Genomic DNA, 19,316 nt, shown 5'->3' with positions numbered 1-19,316 from the left:
AACAAAAAACAACCATAAAACTTGCCCCAGACATGCGGAAATAATAACGAAACGACCTCAAAACAATAACGAAACGAATACAATAACGAAATACGAAGCATTTACAAAACTATTTAAAAATTCGTTTTTTTAAAAAATTGCTCCAGAATGGTTTGTTATCGTTTTGTAATTAAAAAAATTAACGAATTATTAACGAATTACGAATTAACGAAACGAAACCGCCTAGCCCTAGTACTATGATGTTATTATTGTTTAGTTTATTTGTATATTGATTCTCTGTTGTTAGCTGGCCTGAGTCCCTCCTCGGAGGTCGAGAAGACCGGGTTATAAAAGCTCTAAATAAATAAATAAATAAACAAACAAATAGTTGGGATTGGGACTCACATCACTCTCTTCACTGTTTCCCGACCTTTGGAGCTAAAAAAAGGGAAAAATACGAAATTGTTACCAATTGAAATCCCTTATTTTGAGTCCTTGCCCATAGAGGCAGGTGAGTTTAACCAAAAAAAATCAGCAGAGGAAGAATTAAGTATGTGGAGAAAGATAGATGCTGATTTGAACCTCTGCAAGCTTACCTTAAAGTTTAAAAAAACCCAACAATTTAGTGACATACTGCAGATTTTATATATTGTGTTATTAAAGTTTCCTGAAGAGGGCTTAATGTTTACTGGATTGCTCCCAATGACTTTAACTTGTGTGCATGATTGAACTCTCCTGTGTTTCCTGTAAAAAAAGATAAAATCAGAGACGAGTCCAACTTTTTAGAGAAAATTAGTAATAAATTGCCTATGCAGCCTCAGATCTCACAGGGATTTTTTTTCCTTTTATGTTATTGCTTTGATTTATAAATATTTTCCCCTCATATTTCAGCTGCAATTAAGCAATTTGACCAATCTGCATGTGCAAATGATAACAGGGATTAACAGAAATTTTAAAGACATCATTCCTAACTTGCAGCTGGAGAAGGATGATAGTATTTATAAGGAATTCATTTGTATGCAGATGTTTGTGATGAGTCTTTAAAGCTATCGGCACAAAAATACATTAAAAAGCAAGGAAACAAACAAACAAACCTTGTGGGATATTAATGATCCCATTAAAATCAGACCACAGTTAGTTATTATAATAATTCTTTCTTTCTGAGACCCAAACAGATAACGACGGATGCAGACTTAGCTTGTGAACAAGCTCATTACTATCTTAGTATCAAAGCGCAAACCAGATGGAATGACCTAGCTGTGGTAAGCTTCATGTAGTCTTTAAGTAAATACGAAAAAAGATTTGAGAGCTTTATACAATGTTTATCTTTGATGCTATAATTTTTTTTAAAAATCAAGGATTTTATTTACAATAAACAGATAGCTCATTAATGATCAAAACATGTAATAAGTTTTAAAATAATGTATTTTCAGTATCTGATTTGAAGCAACTGAACTAGCTTTTTAGCCATTAAAATGTAGTAGAAATGGCTCCTGCTGTAGACAAGAATGCAACATGGTGTCAGCACTGCTATTGAAGCAGTAGAGATGTTGTACCTGGTTGGAGCTGTCAAAGACACCATTTTGAAACCTCTATTAGCTGGATGAAATGTAGAGGGTACACTTCAGCATCTTCGTCAGCATCTTCGCCTTGAGTTGGACTCCAATTTCATCACAGTGCCAGGGGAGGTGACTGAGGCATCTGCTTGTCCAATTTTGTGGGATTCTTTTAGGCCTCTTCAAATTCTGCAGCACTGCTGGTCACAGCTGGCCTCCAACCGGAGCACTCAAGGGCCAGGGCTTCCCAGTTCTCAGTGACTATGCCAGAGTTTTTAAGGTTGGCTTTGAGCCCATCTTTAAATCTCTTTTCCTGTCCTCCAACATTCCGTTTTCCATTCTTAAGTTTGGAACCGAGCAACTGCTTTGGGAGACGGTGGTCGGGCATCTGGACAACATGGCCAGTCCCGCGGAGTTGATGGTGGAGGACCATCACTTCAGTGCTGGTGGTCTTTGCTTCTTCCAGCATGCTGACATTTGTCCACCTGTCTTCCCGAGAGTTTTGCATGATTTCCAGAGGCAGCGCTGATGGAATCGTCCTAGGAGTTGCATGTGATGTCTGTAGACAGTCCATGTCTCATAGGCATATAGCAGGGTTGGGAGGACAATAGCTTTATAAACAAGCACCTTGATATCCCTATGGATGTCCCAGACCTCAAACACTCGCAGATCTCAGGCAGTGTAGAATTTCAGTGTCAATGTTGATTTGACTGCCAAGGTAGCAGAAACAGTCAACATTTTCTAATGTTACACCATTAAGCTGTATTTCTGGCATTGGGGAGGGATTGCCTGGTAACTGCTGAAAGAGCACTTTGGTTTTCTCGATGTTTAATGACAGGCCGAGCTTCTCGTATGCTTCTGCAAAGGTGTTTAGAGTGGCTTGTAGGTCTTCTTCTGAATGTGCACAGACAATGTTGTCATCAGCATACTGGAGTTCTATAACAGATGTTGTTGTAACCTTGGTTTTGGCTTTCGGTCTGCTGAGGTTAAATAACTTGCTATCTGTCCGATAGATTATTCCCACTCCGGTGGGAAGCTTCCCATCAACAAGGTGAAGTATCATAGCGATGAAGATGGAAAATAAGAGCTACATAGAGAGGGGTATGGGAAGGAAGTCTTGATTGCATGGGTGCATCATTTAAAGACATTTTATATTTCAGCACTTCCATGACTATGATAATGAAGGAAATGGCATAATTCTGAAAAAAGAGCTGAAAGACGTTCTGTATAGATGCTGCATCCCTCTGAACCCAACAGAATTTGAAAAACTCTGGGCAAGGTAAGATAGTCATAGTCATTCCTTTTCCCACCTCTTTCTTTACCTGTGAATGTTCATGCCCTAAAAAGAGAGTCTGTATTTTTGCGTTCTTGGTTTGAACTGCTCTCTTTAATACTCAATTACTGATGTCAAAGCTAAGTTGATAGCAGTGGTATGAGAATGGACTAAGCTATATTTACACAATTACTTTCATATTATCAGTTCAGAGCTTTGCCACTATGAGTTTTTCAAAGATTTACCATGTTGCTCTGTCTGAGTGTGCCTGTTTCGATTAAGAAAAGAATAAAATATATCAACTCAGCCATGGTCTGAGAGCTGAGCATCTTAATCCCCTAGTGGTCTTATCCAGGTCTGTACCATTCATGATCCACCAAGTCAAATGCAGTGTTGAGATTAATTTCACAATTCAGCAGCAGATCAGTTGCACAACTTCAGCGCTTTTCAGTAGCTTCTTCCTGCACAGTATTCTCAGTCAACTGCTCCCACAGCCTGCAGTCACTCTGGAACCTTTTACAGACACTTGAGCACATGCCCGGCCATTGTCAGTTTTACCATTGTCTTTCCCCCAGTCTAGATGATATTACAAACTTACCGCAGCATACAGTTATATCTTATCTTAGCAGACAGGTTCTTTTAATTACATATAGCCTTCGACGAACAATATCACAGCATAAGGAGAAATATACACTGTACATGACTTCCTTATATACAATGCTATACAATTACACATAGCAATCTCTGATTGGTTCCCAACTCATTAACTTAACTCAGACCCAGGATTACATCATTCACAATCACCTGGACTAGGCCAGAACACATTCCCCAAATGGTTCCCTATATACAGTTAATGCATGACTCAGCATTTCCAATAGAAGCCCATTAGCAGTGCATGACTCAGCTATATTACATTGCAATACATTGTAAAACCTGACAATCACTTATTTACTGAAGCTCACCTGGTGTCTAGGAAACCTTTAGTTTTTGCCATCTCAAAAAGCTGACTATTATTAACAGTTTGACTCCAAGTAAGCAACAGTATATGGCCGAAGATTGCATTCAGTTTGATGGATCACAAAAATAAGCACACGATCTAATCCAACAACGTAACCTTCAACTGGATTATGATACATAGGTGTGTGTGGAATCTAGAAGATCACCAAAGAGGAAATAGATGAAAAACTCTAACAGAAAAAACTCGTAATGCAATTATGCTTTAAAAATTACTATAAATTCTATACCGTAGTCTAAAATAAACATTTCAAATCAGATGACATTGAAAAATACACTACAACTGTACCTTTGGTTTGCTTCTGATGAGATAATTAAAATCTGTATTTCTAAGGTTGTTAATGTTTCTTCCAGCAATTTTACCTTGGATTCATCAAGCCCCACATGTTGCATGATGTATTCCGCATACGAGTTGAATATGTAGGGGGAAAGTATACAGCCCTGCCATACTCCTTTCCCAATCTTGAACCAGTCTGTTGTTCGATGGTCAGATCTTACTGTTGTTACTTGGTCATTATACAGATTCCTCAGGAGACAGATAAGATAGCTTGGTATCTCCATACCACCAAGAACCCGTCACCATTTATTATGATCCACACAGTCAAAGGCTTTAGAATAGTCGATAAAACATAAATAGATGTTATATATACACACACATACATGGAGTTACACTTTTAAAAGTATATTTTTCCAAATTACATACACATTCAACTTAAGAACAAACCTACTGAACCTAACTAGTTCATAACTTGGGAACTGCTTGTGCATTAATGAAGAAAATAGGAACAAAAAGGGTTTTAAAAAACACTTTTTCTTTATTAGTTGTGAGGCAGTAGATCACAAGCTTGGGGGCTCTTTCATTAAGCTCTTCCAATGTCTGTCTGGCACAGAATTATGTTCTTTTGGAAATGTTTGTCTCCCACGCAAAATTTCTGATTAGAGACGTTGACATGCAAAGCAGTCCAGGTGGTAAACATTGTCCTTGGCTATTATCACCACCTCAAAGCGGGGATGTGTTTGCTGCAGGCAGCACAGTTTTGCATAATGCAAAATAACCTCAGGTTATGTATTACTTTTTCTGGTTGATGTGTGTAGTATCCTAATATAGTTGCATGTTGTTTCTTCAGTACAATAATCTTCAAGGCTAGTGAAATTTTAACAGGAACTACAATGGACAGAATTAATCTATCATAATGATTCAACATATAGTTTCTATTATGCGACTACCAACCATAAGCACACAGGACTTGAGTCAAGGCCAGGGGTCTTCAAACTTTTTAAACAGAGGGCCAGATCACAAACTGTTGGATTATAATTTGAAAAAAGCTTGAATGAATTCCTACGCACACTGCACGTATCTTATTTGTAGTGCAAAAAATACTATAAAACAATACAATAATTAAAATGAAGAGCAATTTTAACAAATATAAATGTCAGGTTTTACAATGTATTGTAATGTAATATAGCTGAGTCATGCACTGCTAATAGGCTTCTATTGGAAATGCTGAGTCATGCATTAAGTGTATATAGAACTTCATTTGGGGAATGTGTTCTGGCCTAGTCCAGGTGATTGTGAATGATGTAATCCTGGATCTGAGTTAAGTTAATGAGTTGGGAACCAATCAGAGATTGCTATGTGTAATTGTATAGAATTGTATATAAGGAAGTCATGTACAGTGTATTCTCTCTCCTTGTTCTGTGATGCTGTTTGCCAAAGGCTCTGTGTAATGTCTTAAAAGAACCTGTCTGCTAAGACAAGATATAACTGTGTACTGTAGTAAGTTTGTAATATCATCTAGACTGGGGGAAAGACAATAGTAAAACTGACAATGGCCGGGCATGTGCTCAAGTATCTATAAAAGAGTTCCAGAGTGACTGCAGTTTGTGGGAGCAGTTGACTGAAAATACTGTGCAGGAAGAAGCTATTGGAAAGCGCTGAAGTTGTGCAACTGATCTGCTGCTGAATTGTGACATTAATCTCAACAATAAACTTATTAGTATTTCAGTGGGAAGTGTGGGCCTGCTTTTGGCTGATGAGATAGGATTGTTGTTGTTGTGTACTTTCAAGTCGTTTCAGACTTAGGTTGACCCTGAGCGAGGGTTGGGTAAATGACTGTTGTGGCTCAGCTAGAGCCCCAGGAAGAAGAAGATGGGTTTCAGGTTTCTGAACATGTTCCTGTTGTTGATACAGACAATGTTTTTTTTTTTTTTTTTATAAATTATTTTTATTGTTTCAAATATATATATAAAGTGAGAAGTGATACAATGGAAGGGTAGACAAACAAGAAAATAACCAAACCACAAACCAAAACAAATAGGGCTAGCAATACATAGTACAATACACATATACATAAGACAGTGCCCTTATGCCCCCCTCCCACCCTGCTAAAACCGACTTCCCCTCATCACTCATTCGCAATATCAAAGTCCTTTTTTTTGTTTAAAGTATCATTACTGATTTTCTCTCCTCCCTTTTTTAACCTTAGTACACTAGCTATACATCCTTCAGAACTTAGCATATTTTTCTTCTTTCTGTAAAACAGTTTGTGTTACAATCATAGTATTTATAGCATTTTATGACATTACATTACATAGCATTGCATTTGTTATTCAATACATCCACATATTTCATTCTCAATGTAGTCTTTAAGCAACTTCCAGTCTGTCATCTCCACTCCTTTTCCAGCATTGTGGCGTAGCCAGTGGGTCAATTCATCCATCTTTTGGATTTCCAATAGTTTTCCTAGCCATTGGGTTTTAGTTGGCGTCAGATCTTGTTTCCACATTTTGGCATATGTCAATCTTGCGGCTGTTATGAAAAAAATAAATAATTTTTCTGTGTTATTGTTCGGGAACAATTTTGAGTCAAACATTCCTAGTAAATATATTTCAGGGAGCATGGGGATGTTGTTTTAAGATCTTTCTACAGTCTTTGTGTATGTATCTCCAATATTCTTTCGCTTTTGGGCACAGCCACCATATGTGATAAAAAGACCCTTCCTTTTCTTTGCATTTCCAGCATCTATTATCCGTATTTCTATACATCTTTGCTATTTTCTGGGGTGATAAGTACCAACGATGCAGCATTTTCAGCCAGTTCTCTTTTAGATCAGATGAATAAGTATATCTTAGGCGTTTTCTCCAAATTATTTCCCATTCGTTTAAGTGGAGGGGTTTTCCTATGTCTTTTGCCCATTGGGTCATGGAATGTTTGACCGTCTCTGTTTCTGTGGCCCATCCTAGTAGGTTTTGATATATGGATGTTACTATTTTCCTGTCTTTCTTTTGGATTTTTTCCCACAGGCCGTTTTCCTCACCGAAGCCTATTCTCTTATCATCTTTGAAGCTCTCTTTGATTTGTGCGTATTGGTACCAGGAGACATTCTTAAAATCGTTGGCTATATCTTCCTGTGTTTTTAGTTCTATTACTCCGTTCTTTTTGTATAGGATATCTTTGTAGGATGGCCAATGGGTCCATCCTAACAATCTGCGTTGTTTGGCCTCCAGTGGGGAGATCCATAGCGGTGTTTTATCGTAATAGAATCTTCGGTATTTGTTCCAGACTTTCAAAATTGAGGATCTAATGAAGTGATTTCCGAAATTGCTTTCGGTTTTCTCGCCCTCGTACCAAAGGTACGAGTGCCAGCCTTTACGGAGGTCAAAACCTTCAACTGTAAGCGTTTTTATATTGGTGAGTCTGGTCCAATCCCTTACCCATAGTAGGGCACACGCATCATGATATAGATGCAGATTCGGTAGACCAAAGCCTCCTTTGCTGATTTGCATTGTCATGACGGTATACTTTATTCTCGGTCTCTTTTTCCCCCAGATGAATTTTGTGATCTCCTTGTCCCATTCCTTAAATACTTTATTATTCCTTATGATTGGAAGATTCTGGAAAAGATAGAGCATTTTGGGAAGGGCATTCATTTTAAAGGCCGCTATTCTGCCCAGTAATGATAGGTTCAGTTTACTCCATGCTTCCATTTCTTTCTTAATTTCTTGCCATTTTGTTGTGTAGTTGTTTTTCAGTAAGTGAAGATTTCTTTGTGCTACCCAGACTCCTAGGTATTTAATCTTGTTCGTTGTCTTTATTCCTGTAAGCTTTTCTAGTTTATCCTGGTTAGCTTTTGTCATATTTTTGGGTAAGAGTTTTGTCTTTTCCTTGTTCAGCTTAAAGCCCGCTGCCTTTCCGTATTTCTCGATCACCTCCAGCCACTTAGATATGTTTGCCCTCGGGTTTTCCACCACGCAGATGAGGTCGTCTGCGAAGGCTCTGATCTTGAGTTCTTGCTTATCCAACTTGAGACCTCTTAGTGTCTTGTCCTCCCTCACTCCCCTCAGTAGGACCTCGAGAGCGAAGATAAAGATAGACGGTGAGAGGGGGCACCCTTGTCTGGTCCCCTTCTCAATTTGGAATTCTTCCGAGTATAGCCCATTTATTATTAATTTGGCTCTCTGATCTTTATAAATTGCGTTTATCGCATTTCTGAACTGGAAGCCAAAATCCATCTCCTGGAAGAGTGTCTTAAAGAAAAACCAGTTGATATTATCGAAGGCTTTCTCGGCGTCAATGGCGAGGAGTGCCATTTCCTTTTGATGGTTAGTATCGTAATATTCCAATGCGTCTAAGATGATCCTCATATTATCCTTGATATTCCTACCTGGCAAGAAGCCGTTTTGATCTTCTCCAATCCACTTTGTAAGGAAGGTTTTAAATCTATTAGATAATATATTAGCAAATATCTTGTAGTCATTATTCAGCAAAGAGATTGGTCGGTAGTTCTTTATCTCCTCTTTGTCGGTTCCTTCCTTATGTATTAAGGTGATTTCTGCCGTCTTCCAGGACTCTGGGATTGAGCCTTCTAGTAGTGCTTTGTTCATCACTTTTTTTAGGACGTCCACAGTCTCATCTGCCATCGCTTTATAAAAGCACGCCGTGTATCCGTCAGGACCCGGGGCTCTGTTATTTTGTAAGCCCTTGATCACTTTTTTAATTTCATCAGCGGTTATTTCTTTGTTTAGCAGATTTCTTTGTTCTTCTGATATTTTTTCTAACTTCTGGTTGCTTATATAGTTTACTATTTCTTCTTCGTTTATCTCATTTTCCCTGTATAAATCTTGGAAAAAGTCCTGGAATGCTTTTATTATCTCTGTGTCTTTTATCAGGATTTTATCTTTTATTTTGATCTTGGAGATTCGTTGTTGCTGTGTTTTCTTCCTAATTTTCCAGGCTAGAAGTTTCCCTATTTTATTAGCATTTTCAAATTCTCGCTGTCGGATGAAGTTTAGTTGTTTTGCCATCCTTTCGGAATCCAATCTATGTTTTTCTTTCTTCATGAGTTCCAGCTTTTCTTTCGCTGCCTGGTTGTCCGGGTTATCTTTGAGATCTTGTTCAGCATTTTTTATCCGTTTTTCAATCTGCTCTTTTTCTAACCTTTTTACTTTATTTCTAATTATTTTCTGTTGGATCAAGTGCCCTCGGAGGACCGCTTTGTATGCATCCCACACCGTTTCTATCTTTGTTTCTTCTTTGGTGTTGAGTTGGAAATACTCCTTTGTTTTCTCTTTATACCTCTTGATGTCTTCTTCTTGCTTAAGCAGGTTGTCATCCAGTCGCCATTTCCTGGGTCCTTGTTTATGGTTTATTATCATTGTTACTGGTCCGTGGTCTGAATAATCCCTTGGGAGTATTTTTATTTCTGATATCTTTGTTGTGATTGACCGTGTGGTCCAGATCATGTCTATCCTGGACCACACGCGGTGTCTATTGGAGTAATATGTATAGTCTCTTATTCCTTCATTGTGTATTCTCCAGGCATCTTCAAGGTCATATTCTTCCATGTAGGACAGGAGGTTTCTCGGGAGTGTATTGGTATTTGTGGTCTTGTTCTTGTTCTGAGGGGTGGTCTTATCTAATTTGTGATTAATGATACCATTAAAGTCCCCCAATATTATCAGATGGTTGTACTCCTCAGATTCTATCTTTTCCTTTAGGGTTTTCACAAATTTCCTTTTCGGGCCGTTAGGGGCGTAGATATTGCAGATCAGTATACTTTCTGACCCTATCGTTATTTTGACACCTAGCATTCTCCCCTCCTGGTCCTTGAATATGCATTCAGAAGGAATGTTGTTATCTATGTACAGTACTACCCCCTTCTTTTTCTCTGGACCTGAAGAATAGTACATTCTGCCTAGCTTTTTGTATATTAAATGTGCGGTGTGGCGTTGCGCTATATGTGTCTCCTGTAGGGCTACTATATTATATTTTCCTTTTACTATTTGATTGAGGATGGATTTCCTTTTACTAGGGGAATTTAAACCGTTCACGTTGTTTGAATAGAATTTTACCTCTTGTATAAAGTCATCCATCATTTTCTTCTATTTCGTCCTGGTCCATGTCGCCATCGTCCTCGTCCTCTTCTTGTACTCCTTGTGTTGGTTCATGATCTTTGGTTGTTCTGCCGATGTCAGGGGATTTACTTCTCTTCCTCTTGGACTTTTTCCTTTTCTCCTCCAGTCTCTGGGTCGTTCTGATTTTAGCCTCCTTTTCCAGTTTTTTATAAAATTCTCTGGCTTTCTCTTCCGATGTAAGCCACCATCTTTCCCCTTGGTAAGTGGTCATAATCCCCTCCTGTTTCTCCCATCGGAACCTTATATTTAACTTTTTTAATTCATCGGTCGAGAAAAAATATTTTCTTCTTCTACTTAGTGTGTTTGGCGGGAATTCTTTCAATATTGTTACCTTGGACCCTTTGTAGTATACAGGCTTCTGGCGGCTTGTTTTCAGTATTTCATCCCTAGTCCTTTTTCTAACCAAATTCACAACTATATCTCTAGGGGATTTGTTTCTTTTGGCATAACTCGTTTGGATCCTATGGACTCTATCTATTCCATTGTCGATTTCTTGTATCGGCACCTCCATTAGTTTGTTTAAGAGGTCTATTATAATCTGTCTTATGTTTTCGCTCTCTTCTTCTATAACATTCCTGAACCGAAGTTGGTATTCGGTCTCATTTTGTTCTAGCTTTTCCTGTGTTCTTTCTAGTCTTTGATTTTGTTTCTCAATATAAGATAATCTTTTTTCCATTTTTATCTGTGCCTTCTCTATCTTCGTATTATTCATTTTGACTACTTTTATCTCCTGTAATGCCTCCGATATTTCTCCTTTCATTATATTCATGTCTTCCTTAAATTCCTTTTTAATTTCTAGTATCTCTGTTTGTATCGCTTTTTGTTGTGCTTCTTGTTTTTCTGCTCTTGTCTGAAAATCGGTTTGGAGTTTATCTTGTTTTGCAGATAGACCTTGGATTTCAGTTTGTATTTCCTTTAACAATTCTTTTATCCCTGGCTCTTTGGGTCCCCCTTCCTTTACACTAGAATCTTCCAGTGGCCCTGCCATAGAGTGTCTCCTAAGGGAACCCTTCGGGTCTCTCAGATCTTTTGGTTCTTTTATGTCTGGTTTCCCTTTGGGATTTGACATTTTTATTATGGCCCGTATATGGGTTCCTATGGGGGGAAAGGGAAAAAAAAAAGGGAGGGGGGAGGGAGGGGGGGGAGGGAGCAGGCGAGAAGGCGCGGTGTTCGTAAAGGGAGGGGTGCAGGAGAGGGAATACTGTTTCCCAAGTATATTAGTCCATATTTAGGTGGTCTTTGAAAGTCTATATCGTTCCCACCCCTTGCCGGTGGGTGTCTCTTCTCTTCCTATCCTCCGTACTGCCTTCTATTTTCTTCTTTTCTCGCCTTCCTCCCTCCCCCTCACCCCCCCCCCCCGTAGCCCCCTCCCCCCCTCCCCCCCTCAGTTCTCACTGTCCTTCCTCGGTCCCACGTTGTTCTTCTAATCGTCAGTCCGTATTGTCTCCTCGCCGCAGCTTTCTCGCCTCCCGTTTAAGAGGGGTGTGTGGGGCCGCTGTTCCAAGCAGGCCTCCCCCCTCCCTTTCGGGTTCTTTAGCTTGTCACTGCTCCAATCCTCACTCCCGGCTTGGATTCCAGGCCGGTTCTTCTGCTATGCCTTCGCTGAGCCGCTGAGCCGCTGAGATGCTGCGTAACGTCCGGGTGTCGGCTCTTCCGCCCTCTCTCCGCTCTCCCGTCTCTCCTGTCTCTCCGCCGCCACACAGCCGTCCGCCGCCGCTGGATCCCAACCCTGAGCACACTCTGCAACCACTCCGCACCACAGCTGGGCAGGCTGGGTCAGTTTATCGCTAATTTAATTCTCTGTTATATTTAGCTTCCCCCAGCTTGCTGGGCTGATTTGGCGGAGTTCCCCTGCCGTTTGTTATTTGCAGCTGTTTTCCCTTCACGTTAGGTTGAGGGGGTTGGAATTGGAGTCGCTGTAGGCTATCGAATTTAATTAGCTTGATTAGCTTTGTTGATTGTGGTAGCGTGTGGTTTCAGCCCCTTATTGGAGGCATGGAGTTTTATAGAATATTTGGCTTCCACTGTCCCTCTATAGCACCGTCTCTCTAAAGTATTTGATCAGCTCAGCCTGTTTATAGTTTTACAAATCTCTTCTTTGTGTCTTCTTTTCGGTTTTTGGTTCACCAGTCCCAGGTTTCCCCCTTCCAGCTTCCAGATTACCCCTACAGCTGTTTTTAATTCCTCATTCGTTGTTGTTCGTTACTATAATACAATTTTACTACAATACTACAATACTACAATACAATACTATATTTCTTTGTCTTCTTTGTATTCTCCGTCACTCTCTGTCGCTATAACATCTTGCTGGTTAGTATAGCTTTTAATTTATGGGAAATAAAGAACCATCAAGGAATTCTTGTTTGCAAACAATCAGTCCCACCAATAGTCCCTGAGTAAGTAGAAATGCCTTGAGGAGAGTAACGGCGAGTGAGTGGATGAGTTCGTTCCTTCTTACTCACGCTTGTTTGCGTAGCGCATTTCTTCTTCTTCTTTGTTTATGTTCTTGAGATGGCCGTGGAGGAAGTAAATACAGAGTTGCCTCCGCTTCCCGGTACTGGGCTTGCCTGCCGTTGCCAAACTGGTAGGACCTCGCCGCCCCACGCCACCCCACTCAAGGAGGCGGGAGGGGGTTGGGGGTCTGGGACAAAGGGCACAGCAAAGCGAACCTCTATCCCCTCGCTCCAGGACAGAGAGGGGGGTTTGTTATCCCCCCAAGACCCAGAAAATCGGGTGGTTTGACGAGAGCTCGTCAAGCCTGACCTTCCTCCGCGCTCGTCCACCGGAAGTCAGTTGATACAGACAATGTTGATACTGAAGATGAGGAGTTTCAGTTTCCCATGGCAAGGGATGTTTTGGAAGATGTTTATGATCTTAGTGAAACTTCCCAGGTGCAGGTGGAGGAGGCGAGCTCTCAGCCTGCTGATTACCAGGCTGCCGATTCTCAGGGTAATGAGCTGTCTGACCTTGAAGACTCTGCAGATTTATATAGGGAGGATCGCTTGCAATTCAGGGTTCGCCGCAGTGCAAGGCTTGCTAACAAGACAGAGGTTAGAGGTCAAAGGAATGCGTTCATGCTGGGAAAGTATATTAAACGAGCTGTTTGAAGTCAACTCTATGTCAGTGCAAACACCGTGGTAACTTCTCTGGATTGCCTTGGCTTTTGGCCAATGCTTTTGGCTTCTTGGGACTTTGTCTTGTTCTTGGCTCCTTGGGACTCTGTCATGCTGCCATGGAATCTTGTTTGATCAATGCCTTTAGATTATGCTTCATGTTGTTTGCCTTTGAACTTTGGAAACTTTGCCTTTGCATTTAAGACTCTGCTTTTGCCATTGACCTTTTGAAAGCTTGCTTTTATGTTAAAGACTTTGCTTTTTCTTCAATAAACTACAAAACCTTCAGTCTTGGTGTGGTGTGGTGTTCTGACCAAGGTGAATCTTTCCTGAGTTGTGACAATGACCTTGGAGGACTGTATCTGGCTGCTGGGCCTTAGTTTAAGGACCCCTGGTCTAGACCATGTATGTGTTGTCCCAACTCTTTTGTATCCTACAGTCTGTTTCTTAATGCCACAGTTCACTTTTCAAAATATAGAATCATAGAATCAAAGAGTTGGAAGAGACCTCATGGGCCATCCAGTCCAACCCCCTGCCAAGAAGTAGGAATATTGCATTCAGATCCCCCCTGACAGATGGCCATTCAGCCTCTGTTTAAAAGCTTCCAAAGAAGGAGCCTCCACCACACTCCGGGGCAGAGAGTTCCACTGCTGAATGGCTCTCACAGTCAGGAAGTTCTTCCTCATGTTCAGATGGAATCTCCTTTCTTGTAGTTTGAAGCCATTGTTTCGCATCCTAGTCTCCAGGGAAGCAGAAAACAAGCTTGCTCCCTCCTCCCTGTGGCTTCCTCTCACATATTTATACATGGCTATCATATCTCCTCTCAGCCTTCTCTTCTTCAGGCTAAACATGCCCAGCTCAGAAATAGGTGTTGAGCTACAGAGTTCTGGGACATATATAGTATATTAATTGGAATCATACCCAGTTCTTGAGCTCTAAAGAAGCCCATAAGACCACTTAGAATCAAAATAAAACCTAGGACTTTAGGTAGAGTGGGGAATAATAGGGGAAAGAGGAGGAAAGTGGAGGGAATCGTTTTACCCCATTCCCTCCCGTCTTTCCCCATCTTGAGGGATGGCCAGCCATCCTATGTCCCTACCCGTCTTTTCCCTGCTTTCGCTCATCTTCAGGCTGTTTGGAATCAGGTTACACCCGACTCATGAAGATGGATTCAAGACCTACCGTTTAAGAAGCTTTGCTATAGCTTAAATATATATTATTTATATTTATACCATTTTAGATTTAGCTCAGCAAAAACATTATAAAATTCTTAAAACCCTATTAGTGATGTTGTGATATTTAGAGATGATAGGAATAAGATAGCTCTAAACTGTGTCCAACTTTCAGAAATAAGACATGCCTAACTGTTAAAGACTGTCAGGTCTTTACAACTAGTATTCATACAACATCTTGTCAATTTTGATACCTGTGTTACGCACAACTTCTCTGTTCCTTGAATGAATACTTTCTGACATATTTTGGAATGTGTATAAATAACGATGCACCAGCATGCATGAAACTGTTTTATACATAAGAAACACTCTCTGAAATAATGATTTTATATTATCTTGTGGTTTTCTTTAGAAATGTTTTTAAAGTAGATTTTAGGAACCTCATCAGATGAGTGTAGGGCTCCGTTTCCATGCACTGTGGAAACGGAGCCCCACAGGGGTTCCATGGTGGCATTCACATGACATAAGGGCACTTCCAGTGGGACTCTCCATTTGGCTTTGTTTCCGCAACACATGGAAATTGAGTCCTTTATTTCAGAGAGTGTTTCTTATGTATAAAACAGTTTCATGCATGCATATATATCTGGAGTCACAGACAGACCTAAACTTTACTACTGATTTAGGATTGACTGCTCTCCCTCATCTCTTTTAAAACCCTATATCAGATATATCCTAACTTGTTCACGCCCAGCATTTATTTTTAATTTTTTAAACTATTACATTTGGCCTGGCCATAGGTTTTTAAATCCTTCTGTGTTGTAGTTTATTGGTTATTGTTTATATGTGATTTATATTAACTGTATTGTATTTATTGTTTTTGTTTATTGCTTTTTGTTTTTATTGATGTGTTGTTGGGCTTGGCCTCATGTAAGCCGATCCGAGTCCCTTGTGGAGATGGTGACGGGGTATAAATAAAGTATTATTATTATTATTATTATTATTATAAATCCCAGTAACTACAACTCCCAAATACCAATGTCTATTTCCCCCAAACTACATCTGTGTTCATATTTGGGCATATGGAGTATTTGTGCTAAGTTTGGTCCAGATCCATCATTGTTTGAGTCCACAGTGCTCTCTGGATGTAGGTAAACTACAACTCCCAAACTCAAGGTCAGTGCCCACCAAACCCTTCTAGTATTTTCTGTTGGTCATGGGAGTCCTTTGTGCCACGTTTGGTTCAATTCCATCATTGATGGAGTTCAGAATGCTCTTTGATTGTAGGTGAACTATAAATCCCAGTAACTACAACTCCCAAATGCCAATGTCTATTTCCCCCAAACTCCATCTGTGTTCATATTTGGACATATGGAGTATTCATGCTAAGCTTGGTCCAGATCCATCATTGTTTGAGTCCACAGTGCTCTCTGGATGTAGGTGAACAACAACTCCCAAATTCAAGGTCAGTGCCCACCAAACCCTTCTAGTGTTTTCTGTTGGTCATGGGAGTTCTGTGTGCTAAGTTTGGTTCAGTTCCATTTTTGGTGGGGTTCAGAATGCTCTTTGATTGTAGGTGAACTATAAATCCCAGCAACTACAACTCCCAAATGACAAAATCATTTTTTTAATGATGGTCACTCCTTGGGTTAGTAGGTGTCTTGTGGCCGAATTTGGCAGCAATTCATCCAGTGGTTTTTGAGTTCTGTTAATCCCACTAACTAACATTACATTTTTATTTATATATATAAAGACAGTTGGAATTGTTGGCTGACTTGTTAGACTATCAGAAATGTAGTCCAAAATACTTTGATTACTAAAATCCTTTGCATTAGGAAATGAAATGTACCCCCTAATCTTTGAAATAGAACAGGTTGGGCGTCCTTTGTCTGGAATTCTGGATTAGCCCCAAATCCATATTTGTCCACATGAGTGGCTGGAATAGTGATACTTTTGCTTTCTGATGGTTCAATGTACACAAACTGTATTTCATGCCCCAAAATTGTGTGTCAAATGTCAAATAAACTTACTTCATAATAGGGAACAGTAGAGAACAACTGTTGTGTTTATGTGTTTAGGGGAAAGATTTCCAGACGCCATCACGAATAAGTGTACATGGGTGCAGAATGCAAAGTAAATGTATTAGTATTCTATGTACAGTATACCTTCGCCTTCTGCTTCTATACATATAGAAAAATGTGTAGCATACAACTCAGGTGTATATTGTCTTGGACTCTAAATGTCTTGCCTGTATGGTTTATTTCCTAACGGTGATTCATCACTGAATTATTTTCTACCCCATTGCTTTTCAGTTCCTTTTCTTATTCCTTAAGGATGCTTTGCGACAGAGTGTCTTTAGCATTAAGCCATCTGCTACACATGCTCTACTTTAGATAACTGGAAAACAAAATCTAGCTTCCCTTGTGATTAAATCAAGTAATGGAAAGCAACTTGGAAAATATGTAGGGAGTGGAATAGAGCGGAAATGAAATATTTATAGCTAATTAATGAAGCATAGATTAGAACAGAATACAACAGAATAGACTGTTGTATGTAATAGGATGTATAGAACAGAGAAACAAAATTACATCATTATTTTGAAAACTGGGATGTAGCCATTGATAATTGAAATCTGAGAATGTATTTATTTATTTAAAGCATTTATATCCCATCCTTCTTGCCTGAAAGGGGACTCAGGGCGGAGCACAACATAAGTACGGCAAACATTCAATGTTAGATTATATGTATATAGATTATATGTACCAGTTTAGCCAGACCCGAGCCTAAATTTAGTGATCATAATACAACACATTGCATATGTATCACATACATTGCCTTTCTCAGAAACATTTCTATTTATTTATTATATTTATTTATTTATCGTGTCATCCACAACCAGAATGTTGTATTACATTTCTAACAGAACAAAACAAACCCACAGATTTTTTTTAAAAAACCCACAATTTTTGCAAACTTGGTAGTTGATTAAATGTCCTTTGACCAGTATCTGGTCACTTGGAGTGCCTCTGGTGTTGCCGCAAGAAGCTCCTCCATTGTGCATGTGGCAGGGCTCAGGTTGCATTGCAGCAGGTGGTCAGTAGTTTGCTCTTCTCCGCACTCACATGTCGTGGATTCAACTTTGTGGCCCCATTTCTTAAGATTGGCTCTGCATCTTGTGGTGCCAGAGCGCAGTCTGTTCAGCGCCTTCCAAGTCGCCCAGTCTTCTATGTGCCCAGGGGGGAGTCTCTCATTTGTTATCACCCACGGATTGAGGTGCTGGGTTTGAGCCTGCCACTTTTGAACTCTCGCTTGCTGAGGTGTTCCAGTGAGTGTCTCTGTAGATCTAAGAAAACTATTTCTTGATTTGAGTCGTTGACGTGCTGGCTGATACCCAAACAAGGGATGAGCTGGAGATGTCTCTGCCTTGGTCCTTTCACTATTGGCTGCTACTTCCTGGCGGATGTCAGGTGGTGCAATACCGGCTAAGCAGTGTAATTTCTCCAGTGGTGTAGGGAGCAGACACCCTGTGATAATGCAGCATGTCTCATTATATTTATTTACTATATTTATATACCATTCCTCTCAGCCCGCAGGCGACTCGGGGCGGTTCACAGATGGGTACCAAGACCATAAAATACAATCAAAACATTAACATATTATAAAACCATAGCAACATTGAAACAAACATATATCATTAGCATCTCCTTACTGAAAACATTGGCCAATCACATCATCTAATCGTTCCATTTCTATGTCAGTCACACTGTGCTTGCAAACACTTGCTCAAAAAGCCAAGTTTTGACTTTCCTCCGGAATGTTAAAAGGGAGGGGGGCGATCTAATATCTCTAGGGAGGGTCTTCCAGAGCCGAGGGGCCACCACTGATAAGTCCCTGTCTCTCGCCCCTGCCAGTTGTGCTTGTGACAAGGTCAGGATCGAGAGCAGGGCCTTCCCAGATGATCTTAAAGTCCTGGAAGAGTCATAAGGGGAGATGCATTCAGACAGGTAAGTTGGGCCAGAACCATTTAGGGCGCTAAAGCCTAAAGCCAGCACTTTGAATTGTACCCAGTAGCAAATTGGCAGCCAGTGGAGATGATGCAACAGAGGAGGTTTATGCTCCCTGAGCGCTGCTCCTGTTAGCAATCTGGCTGCCATCCGTTGGAAAAATTGGACGAACAGTCTTAAAGGCAACCCCACGTAGAGAGTGTTGCAGTAGTCTATGTAACCAGAGTGTGGACTACCGTGGCCAAGTCAGACTTCCCAAGGTACGCAGCTGGCACACAAGCGTTAACTGTGCAAATGCTCCCCTGGTCACTTCTGAGACTTGGGATTCCAGGCTCAGCGATGAGTCCAGGATCACACCCAAACTGCGAACCTGCGCCTTCAGGGGGAGTGTAACCCCATCCAGTACAGACTGTAACCCTATGCCCTGTTCGGCCTTGCGACTTACCAAGAGGACTTCTGTCTTGTCTGGATTCAATTTCAATTTGTTAGCCCTCATCCAGATCGTCACAGCGGCCAAGCACCGGTTCAGGACCTGGACAGCCTCCTAGTAGCAGGTGAGAAGGAGTGACAGGGTTGGACATCATCTGCGTACAGATGGCACCGCACCCTGAAACTCTGGATGATCTCCCCCAGCAGCTTCATGTAGATGTTAAACAACATGGGGGACAGTATTGAACCCTGAGGAACCCCACAACACAATGGTTGTGGGGTTGAACGGGAGTCCCCCAATAATACCATCTGGGAACGGTCCTCTCAGAAGGACCGGAGCCACTGCAGAACAGTACCTCCAAGGC

The 19,316-nt window shown here is 40.6% G+C and overlaps 1 protein-coding gene across 1 annotated transcript in view; it reads left to right on the top strand.

Annotated features, from left to right (window-relative positions):
* Positions 1–19,316, top strand: part of EFCAB6 (EF-hand calcium binding domain 6) — a 195,047-nt gene that overhangs the window by 119,511 nt on the left and 56,220 nt on the right. Inside the window, exons 19-20 of the mRNA XM_060778167.2 lie at positions 1,145–1,241; positions 2,696–2,814. Of these exons, the coding sequence (XP_060634150.2) occupies positions 1,145–1,241; positions 2,696–2,814 (216 nt within the window). The remainder of the gene's footprint in view (positions 1–1,144; positions 1,242–2,695; positions 2,815–19,316) is intronic.

This window comes from Anolis sagrei, chromosome 5 (genome assembly GCF_037176765.1).
Source record: "Anolis sagrei isolate rAnoSag1 chromosome 5, rAnoSag1.mat, whole genome shotgun sequence".
Classification (NCBI taxonomy): Eukaryota; Metazoa; Chordata; class Lepidosauria; order Squamata; family Dactyloidae; genus Anolis; species Anolis sagrei.
This window is presented reverse-complemented; position numbering and strand designations above follow the sequence as displayed.